Source organism: Styela clava, chromosome 6 (genome assembly GCF_964204865.1).
Source record: "Styela clava chromosome 6, kaStyClav1.hap1.2, whole genome shotgun sequence".
Classification (NCBI taxonomy): domain Eukaryota; kingdom Metazoa; phylum Chordata; class Ascidiacea; order Stolidobranchia; family Styelidae; genus Styela; species Styela clava.
In genome coordinates, this window is record NC_135255.1 from 19,105,922 (window position 1) to 19,122,918 (window position 16,997).

At 36.9% G+C, this 16,997-nt stretch overlaps 1 protein-coding gene across 4 annotated transcripts in view; it reads right to left on the minus strand.

Moving 5' to 3' along the window:
- Window positions 1–16,997, minus strand: part of LOC120332048 (nesprin-1-like) — a 72,111-nt gene that overhangs the window by 11,608 nt on the left and 43,506 nt on the right. For all 4 annotated transcript variants that reach the window (XR_013476641.1, XR_013476643.1, XR_013476642.1 and 1 more), the window contains 13 exons: window positions 16,646–16,819; window positions 16,170–16,257; window positions 15,375–15,604; window positions 14,686–14,864; window positions 13,735–13,858; window positions 12,663–12,832; window positions 10,857–10,992; window positions 10,051–10,293; window positions 9,264–9,380; window positions 4,855–5,031; window positions 2,026–2,184; window positions 1,281–1,406; window positions 71–187 (listed from right to left, as the gene is read on the minus strand). Coding sequence is in view for 1 of the 4 variants with exons in the window: in XM_078113561.1 (XP_077969687.1) it covers window positions 71–187; window positions 1,281–1,406; window positions 2,026–2,184; window positions 4,855–5,031; window positions 9,264–9,380; window positions 10,051–10,293; window positions 10,857–10,992; window positions 12,663–12,832; window positions 13,735–13,858; window positions 14,686–14,864; window positions 15,375–15,604; window positions 16,170–16,257; window positions 16,646–16,819 (2,040 nt within the window). In the remaining 3 variants the exon portion in view is untranslated. The remainder of the gene's footprint in view (window positions 1–70; window positions 188–1,280; window positions 1,407–2,025; window positions 2,185–4,854; window positions 5,032–9,263; window positions 9,381–10,050; window positions 10,294–10,856; window positions 10,993–12,662; window positions 12,833–13,734; window positions 13,859–14,685; window positions 14,865–15,374; window positions 15,605–16,169; window positions 16,258–16,645; window positions 16,820–16,997) is intronic.

A 16,997-nucleotide genomic window follows, 5' to 3' on the forward strand; every position in this document is an offset into this window, starting at 1 on the left:
CATTACATGGGAATCAAACCAATAACCTCTAACATGACAGAACCAAAGTCAAGTCAAACACAAGCCATACCTTTGTTCCAATTTCTTGCGTCCATTGAACAACACCATCCATCTCTTCCTCACAATTCATCCATTCTTTCTTTATTCCTTGCGCTTTAGCGATTCCTTCATTCAGAGCTGATTTTACCTGAAAAAAAAAAAAATCATTCAAGTATAAAAAAAATGAATTCCAGGATTCTCATATATATTCAGAGAAAGACAAAAGATAGCGCACTCTAGTGGTTTCCAACATTTCTCATTCTTGATTACTTTTTGATCTCGATCAATAAGTCTGTTGACAGGTATTTGTCTGTTTGTTTGTTTGTTTCACCTTCGTATGTTACGCGATATCTCACGAAAGCGAGGTTGAATACGGCCCAAATTTTGCATGTGCATTCATCGTATCTCAGACCAGAAGTCTATTGATTTTAGATGAATTATGTAGTATAATTAGCAAGTTATTAATTAATTAGTGATGGGGCACGCAGTGTCGCTATTGAGTCAGAGAGAAGGAATCGAAACCGCAAAATCGATAAGTCGGCCGCTGATCGCTATTTAGTTTCTCCCTTACTAGCCGATATGCATAAAAATTCCATTGTTAGTTCAGTTTTTGAATAATCTTCATCAAGTAATACACACAACTCGCACTTTGGCTTTTGCACAGTTTAATTAGTTTTTGACAGTGGTGTTCAAACGATGGGGGGCGCGCCAAGAGGTGGGAGGGGAGAAGACAATTTTTTGATTGGACGTGAAGCTAATTAAAAATCAAAATATTCGTTAGATTTGATCTTGCCCGCCTTATTTCGGATATTTACATTTCTTTATTTTGGATATTTACATTTCTTTATTTTGGATATTTACGTTCCATCCACGTATTTTCAACGTGTTTTTTTGAATAAAACACACTTTTGCCTTCCTATCTGTTATTTGTAGGTTATTGTTAGCTAGTTTAGTTTCAAGGTGGGGTGCAAGACTTAACAAATTTGAAGAAGAAAGCGCAGCTTAAAAGGTTTGAGAACCACTGGTTTATTATATGTATTGCAAAAATGCAAAAATACTAACTAATTAAACAATATTAGTAAAATAATTCTTGCCTGGGAAGAACCCCCCCCCCCCCCCCTAGTTGAAAAAAGCAGAGCTAAGCATTCTGGTGAATGTGGGAATTGTAGGCATGTGGAAACAAGTTGAAGGGATATATACTTTAGAATAAAGCAGCAAAAGCAGAAAAGCAAATATCATACTTTTTCCAGTTTTTCAGTGATTTCATTCAGTTCTTTCTTCAGACTTTCAGCCCCTTCCTTGCTAGATTTCTTTGATAAAACTGCAATGTTCGCTTCAGCAAGTTTCATCCCTTTCAGGGCATGATCCTGAAATTAGAGATATGAAAAATAATAGATTGAAGCCCTCGGTTTTTTGTAATACTGGGAGACTCCTAATTTAAAAAACTTTTCAAACATATTTTTTCCAAATTATACCTGAAATCAAGAATTTGAAAGAAGAAATATAACTAATTTTAGATCGGTTCGAACATTCAAATTGTTTTGGGTGCCCCTGGCCCTAAATTAGCGGTCGGCATACTGTGGGCTGCGGCCCAATCGCGGGTCGCCGAGTATTTTCTAATTCTTAAATAGTATTTTCTAATTCTTCCAATAAATTTCAATTATGGGCAGTGATACATATATCCAACATTACATATAGATTTTTTACCATATTTTTGTTCATATATCCAACAATTATACATGCTTCTTCCTAGTTTCATTGCTTGATAAGGTTACTTCACTTTGTGAAGCATAAATTGTTTGAACATAGTGGAATTTGGAATGTACCCATCAAAATATCTATGGAATGATAAACGGGGGGCCATGAGTGCTAAAAGCCCCCGGAAAAAGGGTTGAAAGGTTGAAAACCACTATTTTATGATCAAGAAAAACAGTTCTGAAGTGTCAAATTCCAAATAATTAGGAAAAAAAATTCTAATCGTCTTACCACTTGGTCTTGCATTGCAGTTTTGGTTGCAATTTCTTGATTGATAGAGTTGATGTTACTGAGTCGTAGTCTGGCTTCAATGACAGGAATTGTTTGTGAAATAAAATCTTGAATTGGCGTCAGAATATCTGTGTGTGCTTTCCATGCTTGCACTGTTTCCTGTGTGTGAAAATAAAGATTTTGTTATATAACAGACAGGCATGAAAATCCACAACGGATAGGATGTTACAAAATTATCCTCTGGGAGAGAAAAGGCGAGGCGGCCTAATCAAATGGTGAATCAAGGCCCACCAGTCGTCCGGTTACTAGTCCAGCTCAGGTATGGGATTAGTTAACTAGTTATTTGTTTCATGTGTGTGGACTTCATGATGGAGGAATATTTAACTGAGCTGTGGTTACAAGAACCAACCCCTGACAATGGGGAGTCCCACTAATCCTCTTGCACATAATTGGTCCCCATGTGATTCCAATCTGCAAACCCATACAAGATACCAAGAGATGCAATCTGGACAGTAACCTGCCAAATATTATCAAATACTGTCTGTAACCTATTTTTCTGCAAAAAATTTTCCTATTTATACTAAACTTTAACCAATGAGGCAGCCCAAATTCTTACCATTCAATGGTGATCTACTCTCTCTAACTCACGCTTCCAATCAAATTTAACTAATCCTCTATAAAAGAGATAAAAGACGTATCAATAAACCAAAAGTCGCATAATATCACCAATGAAGAGTTTATTTGTCCTTAAGGCAGACACACATGTACAGATCCTTCATCCAGGCCTTTTACAAACTATAATGCACTATCACCAAGGCAGCACCCTCACACAAACATGTAAACAAATAATAATCACTAAGTAACAACAAGTAATGGCACAATAATTACAAGTTTCTGGTAAAGTAATCAGACCAAAACATTCATAATCAACTTTGAATTGAGTTGTGCTAGCCTGCAGTGCTTCTCAACCTTTTTTCTTTTGTGGCCCACTTTCGTTGCATGAAAATTCTGTGGCCCACTGACTTTCTCATGCAAGGGAAAAACTACAAAAAAACAAGACTATTCTTGCCAAAATAAATACTTTCACCTTAATGATTAGAATAAAAAGCAGCAGCATCATTCATTGCTACTACAATAGAAATTTGACTATAATGACACAAAAGAAACTAAACTTTCCAATAATCATAGTAATTTTTAATAGGCTTGTGGCCCACTTGAAAAGACTCTATGGCCCAGCAGTGGGCCATGGCCCACTGGTTGAGAACCAGTGTACTAGACTAACTCACTATCTTTTCTCTATGCCTTTATGCTAGTGGATCCGTATGCGAATACTGCAAGGATACTGTAGCTGGAATAAACATGTCTAATCTATCTAATTAAAGAGTCCAGCTGCACACTACCACAAATGTATTTCTGTAACGTTTCGTCCGACCAGAGTCAGACTTCCTCAGACCCGGTTACAGAAATACATTTGTGTTAGTGTGCAGCTGGACTCTATAATTCATAATCAAAATCTCAAAATGAAAAACGCTATCAGACATAAGGGTAACTACAACAAAACATTGCCACAAAAACAGCTATCACTCCTCCAGCTAATGACAGTTTCACAAGAATGCAAAATAGCCATATTAAACGTATTGCGTACGCAAAACCCAAAATCGCTTTCTATAATCATATTCTCAAAAAAAACTCTCCGACATAAGCGTAACCACAACACAACTTTGCGAGAAAGACCACTCCTCCCTTTAACAAAATAAGGGATATTTTTTTTTTCAGAAAAATTTCAATCTGATAACCAACTTATAAAACAATACGTACCTTACAAAATAACAACCGCTTTTATATCAATTTGCAGAAAATACAGTTTCGTAACTACATTAAAAGAGGAAACAAATCTACAATACCTAAGACACTCAAACATATACTTGAATATGAAACCATGGAAATACCAATCACAAACAATATCTAAAGCCCTGCCTAGGGTCAGCTGCCACTTGATAATTTCTGATAATGTTCTTGAGACAGAAAGATATGCAATGTCAAAATTTGACGATGAATCGAGTGTCCTATTCAGTATTATCCACAGTAGCTTAGTGGTAAACATGTTGGACACTGGCATAACATGTTAGACTTCCCAAGTTCAAGTCCCATACCCGCCACCTAACTCAAAGTAAGTAACCAGTTGTAACCTTTTGTGTTAATTGTTCTAGAGAGAGAAAGATATTCAATGCCAAAATTTTACGATTAATTGTCTTATTGAGGATCGACTACATTAGCACATTTGTTAGCAGATGGCCAAGCGGTGAACATGTTGGAGACTGGCGTAACATGTTAACATGAGTTTCCAAGTTCCACGTCCGCCACCTAACTCTAATAGGTAGCTAGTTGTCCCTGAGAGAGAAAGATATTCAACACCAAAACTACACAATACAACACAAACAGTGGTGGGATTCAGCCAGTTCACACCGGTTCTATAGCACCGTCTCATGTATTTTAATGAGATCAGCGAACTGGTTGGCTTTACTAAAAAAACATATAACAGAACCGGCCGAAAAATATGACTTTTGTAATGAAACCAGCTGACAAAAAATGTGAATCCCACCACTGGGCACGAGGCCTTTTGAAGATAATGTACAGTGGCACTTTGCAGATTGTGGGTCGGTCACCTCTTTTTGAAATGTAAAAAAATGCATTTTTCTGTATCCTGCTAGCTGTTACGATCTAACTTGGTAATCAGAGATTTTAGACCTCCCCCCTTCCAAAATTTTTTGGCTATGCCTCTGCCCCCCAGCTATGCCTATGCATAGCGCCACACAAAACAAGACCAACCTCTAACTCTTTCTCCCTTTGAGCGGCCACATCCTGTAGTTTATCCCATTTCTTCTCAAGTCCTGAAACTTCTGAGTAGAGAAACGTAGGACACTGCTCATCAGCGTGAAGTTCTTTCCCGAGATTAACGTCTTCGTTAACTTGCACTGAGATAGCTTCGAGTGCATTCATCATGTTCTGAAAAAAAATATCGAAATAGTTAAACCAGTAGCCAAAGATGTCTAAACGTGAAGTATAAAGTTTCGAGAGAACTGCGCTTTTTCCTTAATTGATTTGGATCCGTAGGTGTCCGTTGCCGCAAGGATGCTTGAACGAGATAGTATTAGAGCGATATATAACAATAACATAATCTGTTATCATGAAATTTGAATCAACACAGCGACACCAACAAACGAAACTAATGAATTTCTTAATTACTCCCAAGAGATTGAAGAAAACACATGGACTTCTCTTTGTGTATGATATACTTCAGTAATCGAGATTGATTTGCACAAAAGTAATATTCTTTCCAGAATACGTTCCTGGATTTTTGGATTTTTTGGAGCATCTTGTTGGTTTGAATATACTTACTATTTCATGGTAAAGGAATATGTTATTTTGATAAGATTTTGGTCACAATATTGGGTTCCAACTAGAGATCTATAACTGTTATAAAAAAATTATCAAACCCAAACTTGACAGATGCTGTACAAAATAAATTAACTACAATCTGAGTGGGGGTGTTGCACTAGGGCGAGGCTACTCAACTGGCGGAACGCGGTCCGAATCCGGACCTTTTGAGTATTTGATTCGAACCGCGTCTAATTCTTTATTTTGGATCATTAGCCTCACTTTTGAAGTTTCGTTTTATAAAAATGACTTTTATAGATTTAAATATATATGAAAAGAACTATAATACCATATGAAACAATCTTGATTACCGGTAGCTAATAATCATTAGTCGGCCGAGGAAGTGTGCGTTTAAAGATGCCGAAATATAATTTCTGGAAACACCGGAACCAAATAATTTTAAAGTTTTGTTTGCGGACCTTCGGTAAAAATAGTTGAGTATCCCTGGACTAGGGGGAATGCACTCACGAAGCCAACTTTCTGATATTTGTAATGGGTTGAGAGTTCCCTCAGCTTATGAAAACTAACCCCACATAAGGCATGCTAGTTTCTTCATGATAGTAAGTATCGCAGTCATCTTGTATGCCCCAACTACCAATCAATTGTGAGTTTAATAAGTACAAAATGCTCTTATCTTATGTGAAGAATGCATAAGAAAAAATTACCTTAGTGACACGGTACATCTTGAATCACAATTTATAAAAGATTCTATTTTACATTTTTCAAGCTGTTTCTATCACCCTATGACAAAAATAATATGTTGTTCTATTTCTACACCCTGCAAAGGGGACGGTTGAATAAATTAATTTGCCTGAATTTGAAAAACTATATCATTTCAATTTTGAAAAATAAACAAATCTAAAATTATTTCAAGTTTTCAACTTAATGATGCCTTTATATTTAAAGAAAAGAAGATGAAAAGAATAATAATACCTATATAAATCTATCTAAACAACAACAAATCCAAGAATCATATATTGCTATTTTACTATTTAAGTATGCAAGAGGAGAAAAAGGGTGTTAACAATTAGTTTAAAGCTTGCTCTAGCCTGAAATGCGTGTGTGCTCTAGTACTGAGTTTCCCAAACTTTTTGATCCACGGATCTCTGTTTGTGAATCTTATTAATGACAGACTCCCATCCTATGCCGTATAAATTTATGTGCCTTACCAACGAGAAAGGATAATGTTTCCTTTGACGGAATAAAACTCATGAAAGTCTGATTCAATACATCTAACGTTAAATACTTATAGTCTGAATCAATACATACTATCATAAGTAACGTTGAATACTAACAGGCTAACGGCAATTCGATAAGATTATGATCTATTTGTATATGTTTCCGACTCTTTCCATATTGTTGCGGCCCCCTGTGCGGTCACCACGGACCCCCAGGGGTCAACGGACCCCAGCTTGGGAAACCCTGCTCTAGTATACCGTATATGCTCGTTTTACCGCCCGATCTTGATTAAGGGCCCGTTTGAATAGCCGCCCGTGTGAACAGAACATAAAAATAAATAAAGGCCGGTGCTTGAATACCCGCCCGATGTAATAGCTGATTTTTCAGCGGTAGAGAACAATAGGAAATAAGAAGCGCTTTTGTCACAACGCTGTTGAATTTGAAGCGTCGGTAGATAACACTCACGCCTTAGGCGACCAAGCACATAACAGATAGCATAGATTACGTAACACCATGGTTCTCAAACGAGGCGTCGCGACGCCCAAGTGCGTCGTTTCAATATTGATAGGGTGTCGCAATACTTTTCTTCTTTTGCGGATTTGTACCTGAGGTGCGTAGAAAAAGTCAAAATTTTCATTATTCTCGTTTAAATCATACTTGAGAACTGGAAATAACAATATTTTAATTATTGTAACGATCGTAAATAACAAGCGCCCGTGCTCGAATAAGGGCCGGTTTGAATAAAGGCCCGGTTAGTGAGTTGGTTGAAAAAAATATGGGCTACAAAACGAGCAAATACGGTACGTTGGTATGTAGAATTCCCAATTTCAAAGTTTGGCAAAATGCATATCTATAAATTTTGTGTAGTATTGTATTACATGAACATAACATAGTTCATACACACATAAAACTAGCTTACACACACACTAGTATGCACATACACATGTATTTTTTAAACAAATTATCTCACACACACGTATATACTGTTATACACATACACACGAGTCAGTAAACAAATTAAATGAAATAGCTCACACATACCCACACATAAACTAAATAACACATACACTAATACACACATAAACCAGTTAAGCAAACTAGGCAATTAAGCAAAATTAGCTTACATACACACTGGTATGCACTAGCACATTTAAAAGTTTCCACATACACTGGTATTCCCGAAGTATGTGATCCAAGATGGTGAACACCGGAACGTAGTATGTGTACCAGTTAGGGTTAAGCCATAATTTCAGGTACAAATACTACGGGAGTCACTTGGCTAGTCCCCGAACACGTAAAAGAACTAAAATAAAGAAAATTGGAATAAAATTATGGCATAACCCTAACCTGGTGCACATACTACGTTCCGGTGTCCGCCATCTTGGTTCCCATACTTCGGGAGTCCCCATACACTAGCTACACATATAACATAATATACTTTATAAATAAATTATCCCATATACAATAATATACTGGAAAACACATATACATAACTCAGTAAACAAATTAAATAAAATAGCCCACACATACCCATAAACTGAATAACACATACACTTATATAAACATAACTAATTAATCAAACTCTCTTCACAAATATAACATAGAATATTCTGCAGTGAGCAAACCCCCATATCTCGTACACATAATACAAAAGTGTCAAACTCAATAGTTCACCTAGACACTCGTCATGATAACTCACACAGAACGTGTGAAAAGTTATTGGACAAAGTCCAGATCTGTTCTCAATGAGCTTGTTAATATTTCAAGTAGCGGAACATTGCGGAGTAATACAGACAGTTAAGTGGTGCTTCAGGGATAAGTAAAAGTGATTTATATTGGAGTGTATAAAAGTTAAGAAATTGTGGTTTGGTGTGATTGAACAATTTCAAAATATTGATGCCTGAATTTACAATAATCGAAAATATGATATTTTTTTTTTCAAAAAATCACGATTATTATCAATTACTTTATTGTCTATTATGCTGATTATGGAGTCAAAATAAACTTAGACTTATTATTGCTTTTTGATATTGGGTACCACAGCATTCAGTAAAAATTTGAAAATTTGAAAAAGCGTTCTAACGGCTTCAAATAAAACGTCTTACTACCTTACTGCCTAGAATACCAGAACTATTACCAGAACCAAAATAGTTAGATTAATAAGTCCATTAATAAGTAACAGATACCCAAATACCATAAGTATCAGAATTAGGATATTATGATTGGTATGTACCATTCACTGTACCAGTTGGGTTTACGAATGACTAAAACAATTACCAAGCGACCATTCAGAAATACCATTACTGGTATATAGTAATGCCATAATTAGTACCATACAATTATAATCAGTACCGGAATACCATACCTATCACCAGACTGTCATATCAGAAAATTTGAAAATCGGTTCATTAGTTTAAAAGAAAAGCAATTTTTCACAATACCAGTCAAAATATTCAACATGTCATGTCCACTTTGCGTCAAACAAACCAGAAAATAGCATAGGTACCAAACTAAGATTTAATGATTGGTATGACAGAATGGTATAATGATTGTTATGGATTTCAGAATACCATAACGTTTAATAATAATAAAACAGCATCATAATTAATGAGGATATTTACCTGGAAATGACTCAAAGTCTTTTCAGCATCTTCACAACTATCAACAGGTTTTGATTTCATTTCTTCATTGAAGTTATTGATTTCTTCAAGCTCTTGATCAATAGCAGAGACAGTTTCCTGAAACAGAATATGGTGAAGAATAGGATTTTTATATTCATTCCAGGAGGATAGAAAAGTTGATAAGACGGCTTAATTATGTGACAAAACACGGCCCTTTTAAAGGGGAAATAAATCCAAAGTAAAAACCGTAAAGAATCAAATTTCCAGCGCTAGGCCAACTTGATGTCGAATCAGGCATTCGTTGTGCATTATCTGCCACTCCACCAGACATTAAACAGCTAAACAGCCAATGAACAAAGGCAGCTACCACATTAATTGAAATTATTGAAGTAATCTCCTGATATTTTTTTCAATAAATGACCACCAGTGGTCTGGCACAGGGCTACTCAACTGGCGGACCACGTCCGAATCCGTACCTCTTAGTATTGGATTCGGACCGCACCTGATTCCTTATTTTAGATCATTAGCCCCACTTTTTAAATTTCCTTTTATAAAATGATTTTATAGTTTTGAATATAACACCATAATGAACAATCTTGATTCGCTATAACCGGCCGAAGAAGTGCGTGTTTAAGAATGCCGAAATATAATTTCTGGAAAGACCGGACCCAAATAATTTTGAAGTTTTGTATGCGAATCTTTGATAAAAATAGTTGAGTAGCCCTGGTCTAGCAAATGCACAGCTTGCATAAAGCTTTCTTCAGAGAAAACATAAAGTTAGTCCAACCTGTATCCTATCTTTATACTCCAAGCACATTTGAACGGATTCCACTCTTTTCTCAGTGATGGGGAGAGCGTTAATGACCGATTTACTACTCGCCGTGAGTCTCATGAGTGTCTCTTGGTGTTTCTCAATATCCTCTGGTCGAGAGTGCTTTGCAAGGTCAACAAGGGTTGCACTCAACCACTCGAGGGTGCTCAAATGCTCGTCTTTTGCTGATGAAATCGCCTTGAATTTTTCCGCTTGTGTCTGGAATATTAGTGTGTTAGAATGAGTTGATTACCATGATATATGTTTATAAGTCATAATTGGATAAAATCTCTTTTTATTAGGAAATAATAATCCAGGACACATTTATCCCAGACGAGAGGGAAGCTGATAAGACGGCTTAACCATATAGCGAACCACGGCCTCTTGTCCGGTTCCTAGTCCATGTCGAGTATGGGATTAGTTAGCCGATTACTTGTTTCAGATGCGTAGTTGTGTTTGCGGAGGAAGCGGTAACCGACCAGTAAATCCATACACCCAAGGTATTCAAAAGTACGATGGCAAGCGTAGCAAGCTCACACTTAGCACAAGAGTTACTAAAACAGCTTACAAGTCCATGCATCTGAAAACTGATTTTATACCCAACATGAACTGGTAACTGGACGAGAAACCATGGTTCGGCATATGATTGAGCCGTTTTATCAGGTTTCCTCTCCTGCGTAAATATGTAAATCCTATCCTAAAGAAGGACAGGATGGAAGCCCTGGGTATGGCAGATGAAAGATCATCGGTTCAAACCTACATCAGTACAATATAAAACTCACATTAAAATCATCTGAATCAGCTTCCACTGGTTTATGAACGGTTTCCATCACATTTTCCGACTGCTTCACCCAATCTTTCACTGTCGCCATTTTCTTGTCAAATTCCTGCCATTTTTCAGGCAGTTCTGTCAGTTTCCTGAACAAGAAGATTTTATACATAAGCATTGTGAAAAAGACTCAAAACCAGGGGTTCCCAAACCGCGGCCCGCGGGCCAAATCCGGCCCGCATAACGATTTAAAATGGCCCGCCGATCTTACGTGAAATACGAGTGTTGTGTTCAACAGATTATATTTCTACCTTTTTGCGATCTAGATAGCGCTAATTTATGTCATTATCAGATTTCAAGCACGTGTTTATCGTAACAATTCAATTATACCAGTATATAAAATATAGATACTGGTGATAGGATTACATAGGGCAATAATTTAGTTATCAGCCATATAGGAAAGCTTAAAGATGTCAGAAATCAAACGAAAACTAGATTCAGAAAACTAATGTTTCTTGGATAAATGGCAGTGTTCGTATTTCTCCATTAAAAAGTATCAAACTTTAGAGATTTGTCTTCTTTTTCAACGAACTATTCCAGTTCTAAAGGAATACAACAATAAGCGCCACTATGAGTCAAACAAACATGTTTCAAAAAATGTTAAATGAAAGTGAATCCACTTTTGGGCGCTAAATTCTTCCGGCCCGCGAACATCTTTCCGATTCTAATTTTGGCCCGCGGCCAATAAAGTTTGGGAACCCCTGCTCTAAACTAAGTAGGATTCTTAGACTACTGCTGTAGCAGATGCAGGATCCTATACACCGGAGGTTTTTAGCACTGGAGGCTTCTATGTTTATCATTTCAGTGGTATTTATAGTGTTATTTTATTTGGTAGATTTCAAATCCCATTATGTGCAAACAATTCATGCTCAACAATGTGAAAACACTGTGAAATAACCTCATCAAGCAATGAAACTAGGAAGAACAGGAGGTTTTCTTATTAAGGGAAAGCAAAATTAGTTTTGCAGCTAGCATTGTGGCCCCCCTCCACTGATCTGTGCCCCCTTGGTAGCCGACGAGCCCTTGGTTGGGAATCACTGAGATATAGGTTCATCCATCGCAATTGCTTAGTGCAGCAGTTCCCAAAGGGGACTAATGTGCCATGGCGATTGGCTAAATGAACGCCGAAAATTACCAGAATTGTGTTAAACATAACTAACATATGACTGAATATTTGAAAAGCTTAGAAAAAGTGTGAAAAGCACACATAAGAAATAGCGTCAGAGATTCATTGCAATCGATAAGGGTCGCAAAGTCATCAACACCTGTAGCAGGTCCAACAGATTTGGAACTGAGTGGTAATTTTCCTTTTGATTAAAAAACATTGAAGTTTCTATTTTTGCGAAAAGAACTTTTCGTTTTTCTTTAGTTTTTAATTTGCATGAGAAAGTTGAAGGGTTACCAAATTTTTGTGCATGAACGTTGGCCAGAAAAGAAAAAAGGTTGTCTAGCTGCTTTCCTCGCAGTGGTGACTCATGAATATAAAAATATGGGTACTCCCGCAGTATGTGTACCAAGTTAGGGTTAGGCCATGCTTTTATTCCGATTTTTCTTATTTTAGTTCTATTACGAGTTCGGGGACTGTCTGTAATAGTCAAAAGAATATATACTCTTGCCCATAGGCTTCAGTTCCTTACACAACTAACTTAATGTAAAGTAGGCAAACAAAATTAGTTACCTCCATATTGGTACACACACTTCTGGAGCGCCAAAGTATGCATATGAGGGAATTAAAATAACCACTGATACTGCTACTTACATAAACATTTCTTCCTCGGCTGTCACCACATCTTCATGTTCCTCTCTTAATTCAGTCAGTTTCTTTGTCCAGGTATGATCACCAGGTACGGATTCCCTCAGATTGTCACAAAGTGATTCCATTGTGTTCATAAGTTTGTCAAATTGCTTGAAAGACTCATCAAAATTTGCCTGAAATATAGAATATCATGTGTAAAAGGAGAGCAAGGTTGTTTAGATGACAGATGTATAAGATATTTAAATTTGTAGTCTCCCCTCCAGATTTGAAGCGAGAATAGCAAATGAGTTACATCATGAGTTTATCAAATTGATTGAAAGAATCGTCAAAATTTGCCTGAAATTTGAATATTAGCATGGGGGAAAGACAGTTGATAAGAAGGCTCAATCATGTTTAATAAAAATGCCTACAGCAGTAGTTGGACATGAGAATAAACCAGGAGTGGGCTACTTCTCTAATCGACGGGCCAGATGTGGAAAAATGATATCCTCGGCGGGCCGGATTATTACAAAAAATCGGCAACTTTCAGGAATGATGCGTCGGACCACATTACAGAGTATGGTTGGATACAGTCAGAGGACCGGTCAAAATCTCGTCCCCTGCCGTATGTTGCCCACCCCTGAAATAGACCCTCAAAAGTCTTCAGGGTAAAAAAACATTTCAAGCTACAAAAAATTGCTTTGATACAGAAAAATGCCTTTTTTCTACATTTTAAAAGGGGATTGTGACCAATGTTCCCTCTATTTTTTGTAGTATGTGTGCGCAGAAATTTTGGTGTGGGTGCACTTTTTTAGAAATGACAAATATTTGTGCAAAAACCAATGAAGAAATTTTGGCGTTCTAACTGGGTAATGGGTGGGCCAACAACAAACTTTCTTAACCTGCCAACCAAGAACATTGTTACATTACATCGAAATACGTCTGTGCGCAGTAAATCTATGCGTGTGCGCAGCCTCTGAAAGCTGTGTGCGAGCGCATACGCGCACACCTTAGAGGGAACACTGGTTGTGACCCCTACCACCCTGGCTATCTCCCTGTGTGAAATAAATTTAACAGGAATTGATTAAATCCTAACCTTATGTTCCACCAGTAATTCTTCATTTTCTTTAGTTTTCCTGCTAAGTTGATTCTCTTCATCATCAAGTTGCATATTGCAAGTTGCTATCAATGCACTGAATTCATCTTCTGCTTCCAAGAACCTAAAAAAGTAATATTTAATAAAGAGCGAATCCATGTATAATCAATCGTAAGTACAAAATACTTATCTTAAGCAGATTTATGTATAGAAGACTCATCTCTGAGCAATGTTACACACACTCACTCACTCAGAAGTAAAAAAAACCTCATCTCTGAGCAAAGTTACCTCACCCACACAGAAGTAAAAGACTCGCCTATAAGCGAATTCATTTTCATTCACTTAATATGGGAGGAGACTCGTCTCTTACCAAAGTAACATGCACTCACTCAGACTTATGAATAGGAAACTCATCAACAGGGTAGATAACACACACACACTCGAAAGTGAAAAAACATTCATATTTGAGCAAGGTCAAATGCGCACTCACTCAGAAGTAAAGAACACTCATCTTTGAGCAAAGTAACATGAAATCACACAGATGCATGTATGGGAGATTCGGTTCCATTACATTTGAACCCACGTACATTTGAACCCACGACGATTGCACCGGCATACTATTGCACCTATAGAAATTTTTGTTGTTTTACGGATATTTGAACCCATACTAACCCTAACCCATGGGTTTATCACCCGCATATAGATTGAACCCGCGAATATACACATGGGTTCAAATGTACGTGGGTTCAAATGTACGGTCACCGGGAGATTCATATCTGAGCAAGGTATCACACACTAAATCAGAAGTAAAAGAGACTCATCTCTGAGCAAAGTCACATGCGCACTCACTCAGAAGTTAAAACTCATCCTTGAGCGAGTACATGCATCACAAGCTTGAGAAAATTAGTAACCCTTGTCTTAATACAACCAAATACCCCAATGCCAACTTACTTAAGCTTCAATAATCTCTGTGTCGATCTTTTCAAGGCTGAAGAATATTCATGTTGCATTTGATTGGTCATTTCATTGACTTTTGACTTCTCAGATTCCGATATCTGCGACTCTTGCAACTTTTTACTGGCTTCCAAAAAGGCTGGTAAAAGGGACGGATCAACTTCGGCGAAAAATTCCTACACAAAAGAAAAGTGTTAAAATGGAAATTTAAGAAATCGAAAATTCAAGAAAGATCAGGTAACAAATATAAAAAAAGACATCTCATTACACAGTTGTTCCCAACCTTATTAAATACATTTATTCCCATTTTTTTGATTTCTCTATTCCTATCTGGAGATATGCCTAAAACCTTTTCGTTACTTTTTTAATTTATTTAATTTAAAGAATCATTAGCCTGCTAGCTAGTGCGACTTTCACTCAAGCTAACGGTACATAAGGTGCACTGCGAGTACGCATACACATATATTATCACAGATTCCTCCATCATGTCCATGTATCAAAAACAAATAACTGGCCAACTAATCCCATATCCAACATGGACTAGTAACCGGACGAGAGGTCGTGGATTGGCATATGATTTAGCCGTCTTATCTCTTCCCCCCCCTCCCCCCCAGGATAAATATGTAAATCCTGTTCTTTCCATTATTTCAGAGTGAAAACATAAAAATGACTCATAAATAACACACCTGGTGTTCTTTCATAAGCTTTCTAGGTGCTTCCTCGTCCAATGGTTTACTCAATATCTTTTCAGCATGCTGTATCCATCTTTGAATGGAACCAAGATGTTTTTTATATTCACGAGACGTTTCTGTTCCAGCCTTCAGTTTTGGTTTCCACTCATTGGCTTGAGAAACGCAGAGCTGAAGTTTAGCAGATATTTCAGTGACTTTGTCCTGTAATTGAGCCGTGTCCATGCCTGGGTGAAAAAAAGAGAAACAATGGCGTTACAAGTTTTCCTTTTTTTTGAAAAAGGGAACTTGAATATCTTCTTGTACAATCATGTTGTCAAGTATAGTGGCCTAATTTAGGGATATTTTACAGTTATCCCCCCACTAATATTTAAAAAAAGTGTGGGTTAGGGTTAGGAATACAGATCGCAATAAAAATATGTGTTACATATTCAGTAAAAAGAGTTTTGTGATCTTCTCCAGTTACCCCTTCCCCCACTCATATCACCCCGCAACATTTTAAAATACCAAATTAGTAATTGTCCAGTTGGATTAGGGTTAAGAATGCAGATTGCGCTGAAAATGTAAATTTCAAATCATTGGAAACTCTAACCATAACTGGTGATGACTAATTTGTTATTTTAAACAAGACGGGGTAACATTAGTTGGGGGTAACTGGAATAGGTCCCAAAACTCTTTCTACTAGATGGGTCACACATCATATTTTTTATCATAAGAAGGCAGGTCATGAGTTTACTAAATGTCTGCGTTATTATGATGTTCTTGTTGTTATTTTATATTTTGTTACATTACCTGGTAAAGCAAGACTCTTAGTTTTTTCCAGCGCTTGTCCCAGTTCAGCAAGTTTCTTCTGCTGTTCCTTCGTTTTGGCAAAGAATTGCTGAAAACAATGAAAACATTTTTAAGAGAGGAAAGGCAATTGGACTCATATATCGATACTACTTTCTTTCCAAAATAAAGTATCTTCCTACATGGTAGAGGGTGTTATACAGAGACTTATATACGACATAACAGACATAAAAAAGCGAAGTCGAAGATTTTCCTTATTTATCCTAGAGCAGAAGAATGAAGATAAAACGACTTGATCACATAACCAACTACGACCTCTTGTCTAGTTGTCTTTGATCGAGTTGTATGATTTGTGACTTTTATTTTAATGAAAGGGGTAATTGGGATTCTGGTAATTCGATACAGAGAACTGACTATATAAAAAATTTGGGAACAACTGCACTCAGCCTTGCTCCATGCAATAAATAAAACAATCTAACCTGATGTTTCTGGTACATGCTTTCCACATCTTTATCAGAATTTCCATATTCATTTAATATTTCTTGAGCTTCTATCAGCCACCCATCCAGGGTTGCCAGATTTTCTCCAATGTCTTGCAAAGGTTCCAACATCTTACTGCTGTTACCAATGTACTGGTTGACATCACCTCTAGCCTGGGAAACAAAATTAGACAAGGGGTTAACTTAGGAATTTCAAGGGGTTGTGAGGGTTAATGTGACTATTATCTACACCAAAGTTTTTTAAAGTTTTTTTCAATCAACCTAAATAAAAATGATTAAAAAAAAATTTTTGTTGAGTCTCATGGCCCAAGAATATGCTCAAATAGTAAAC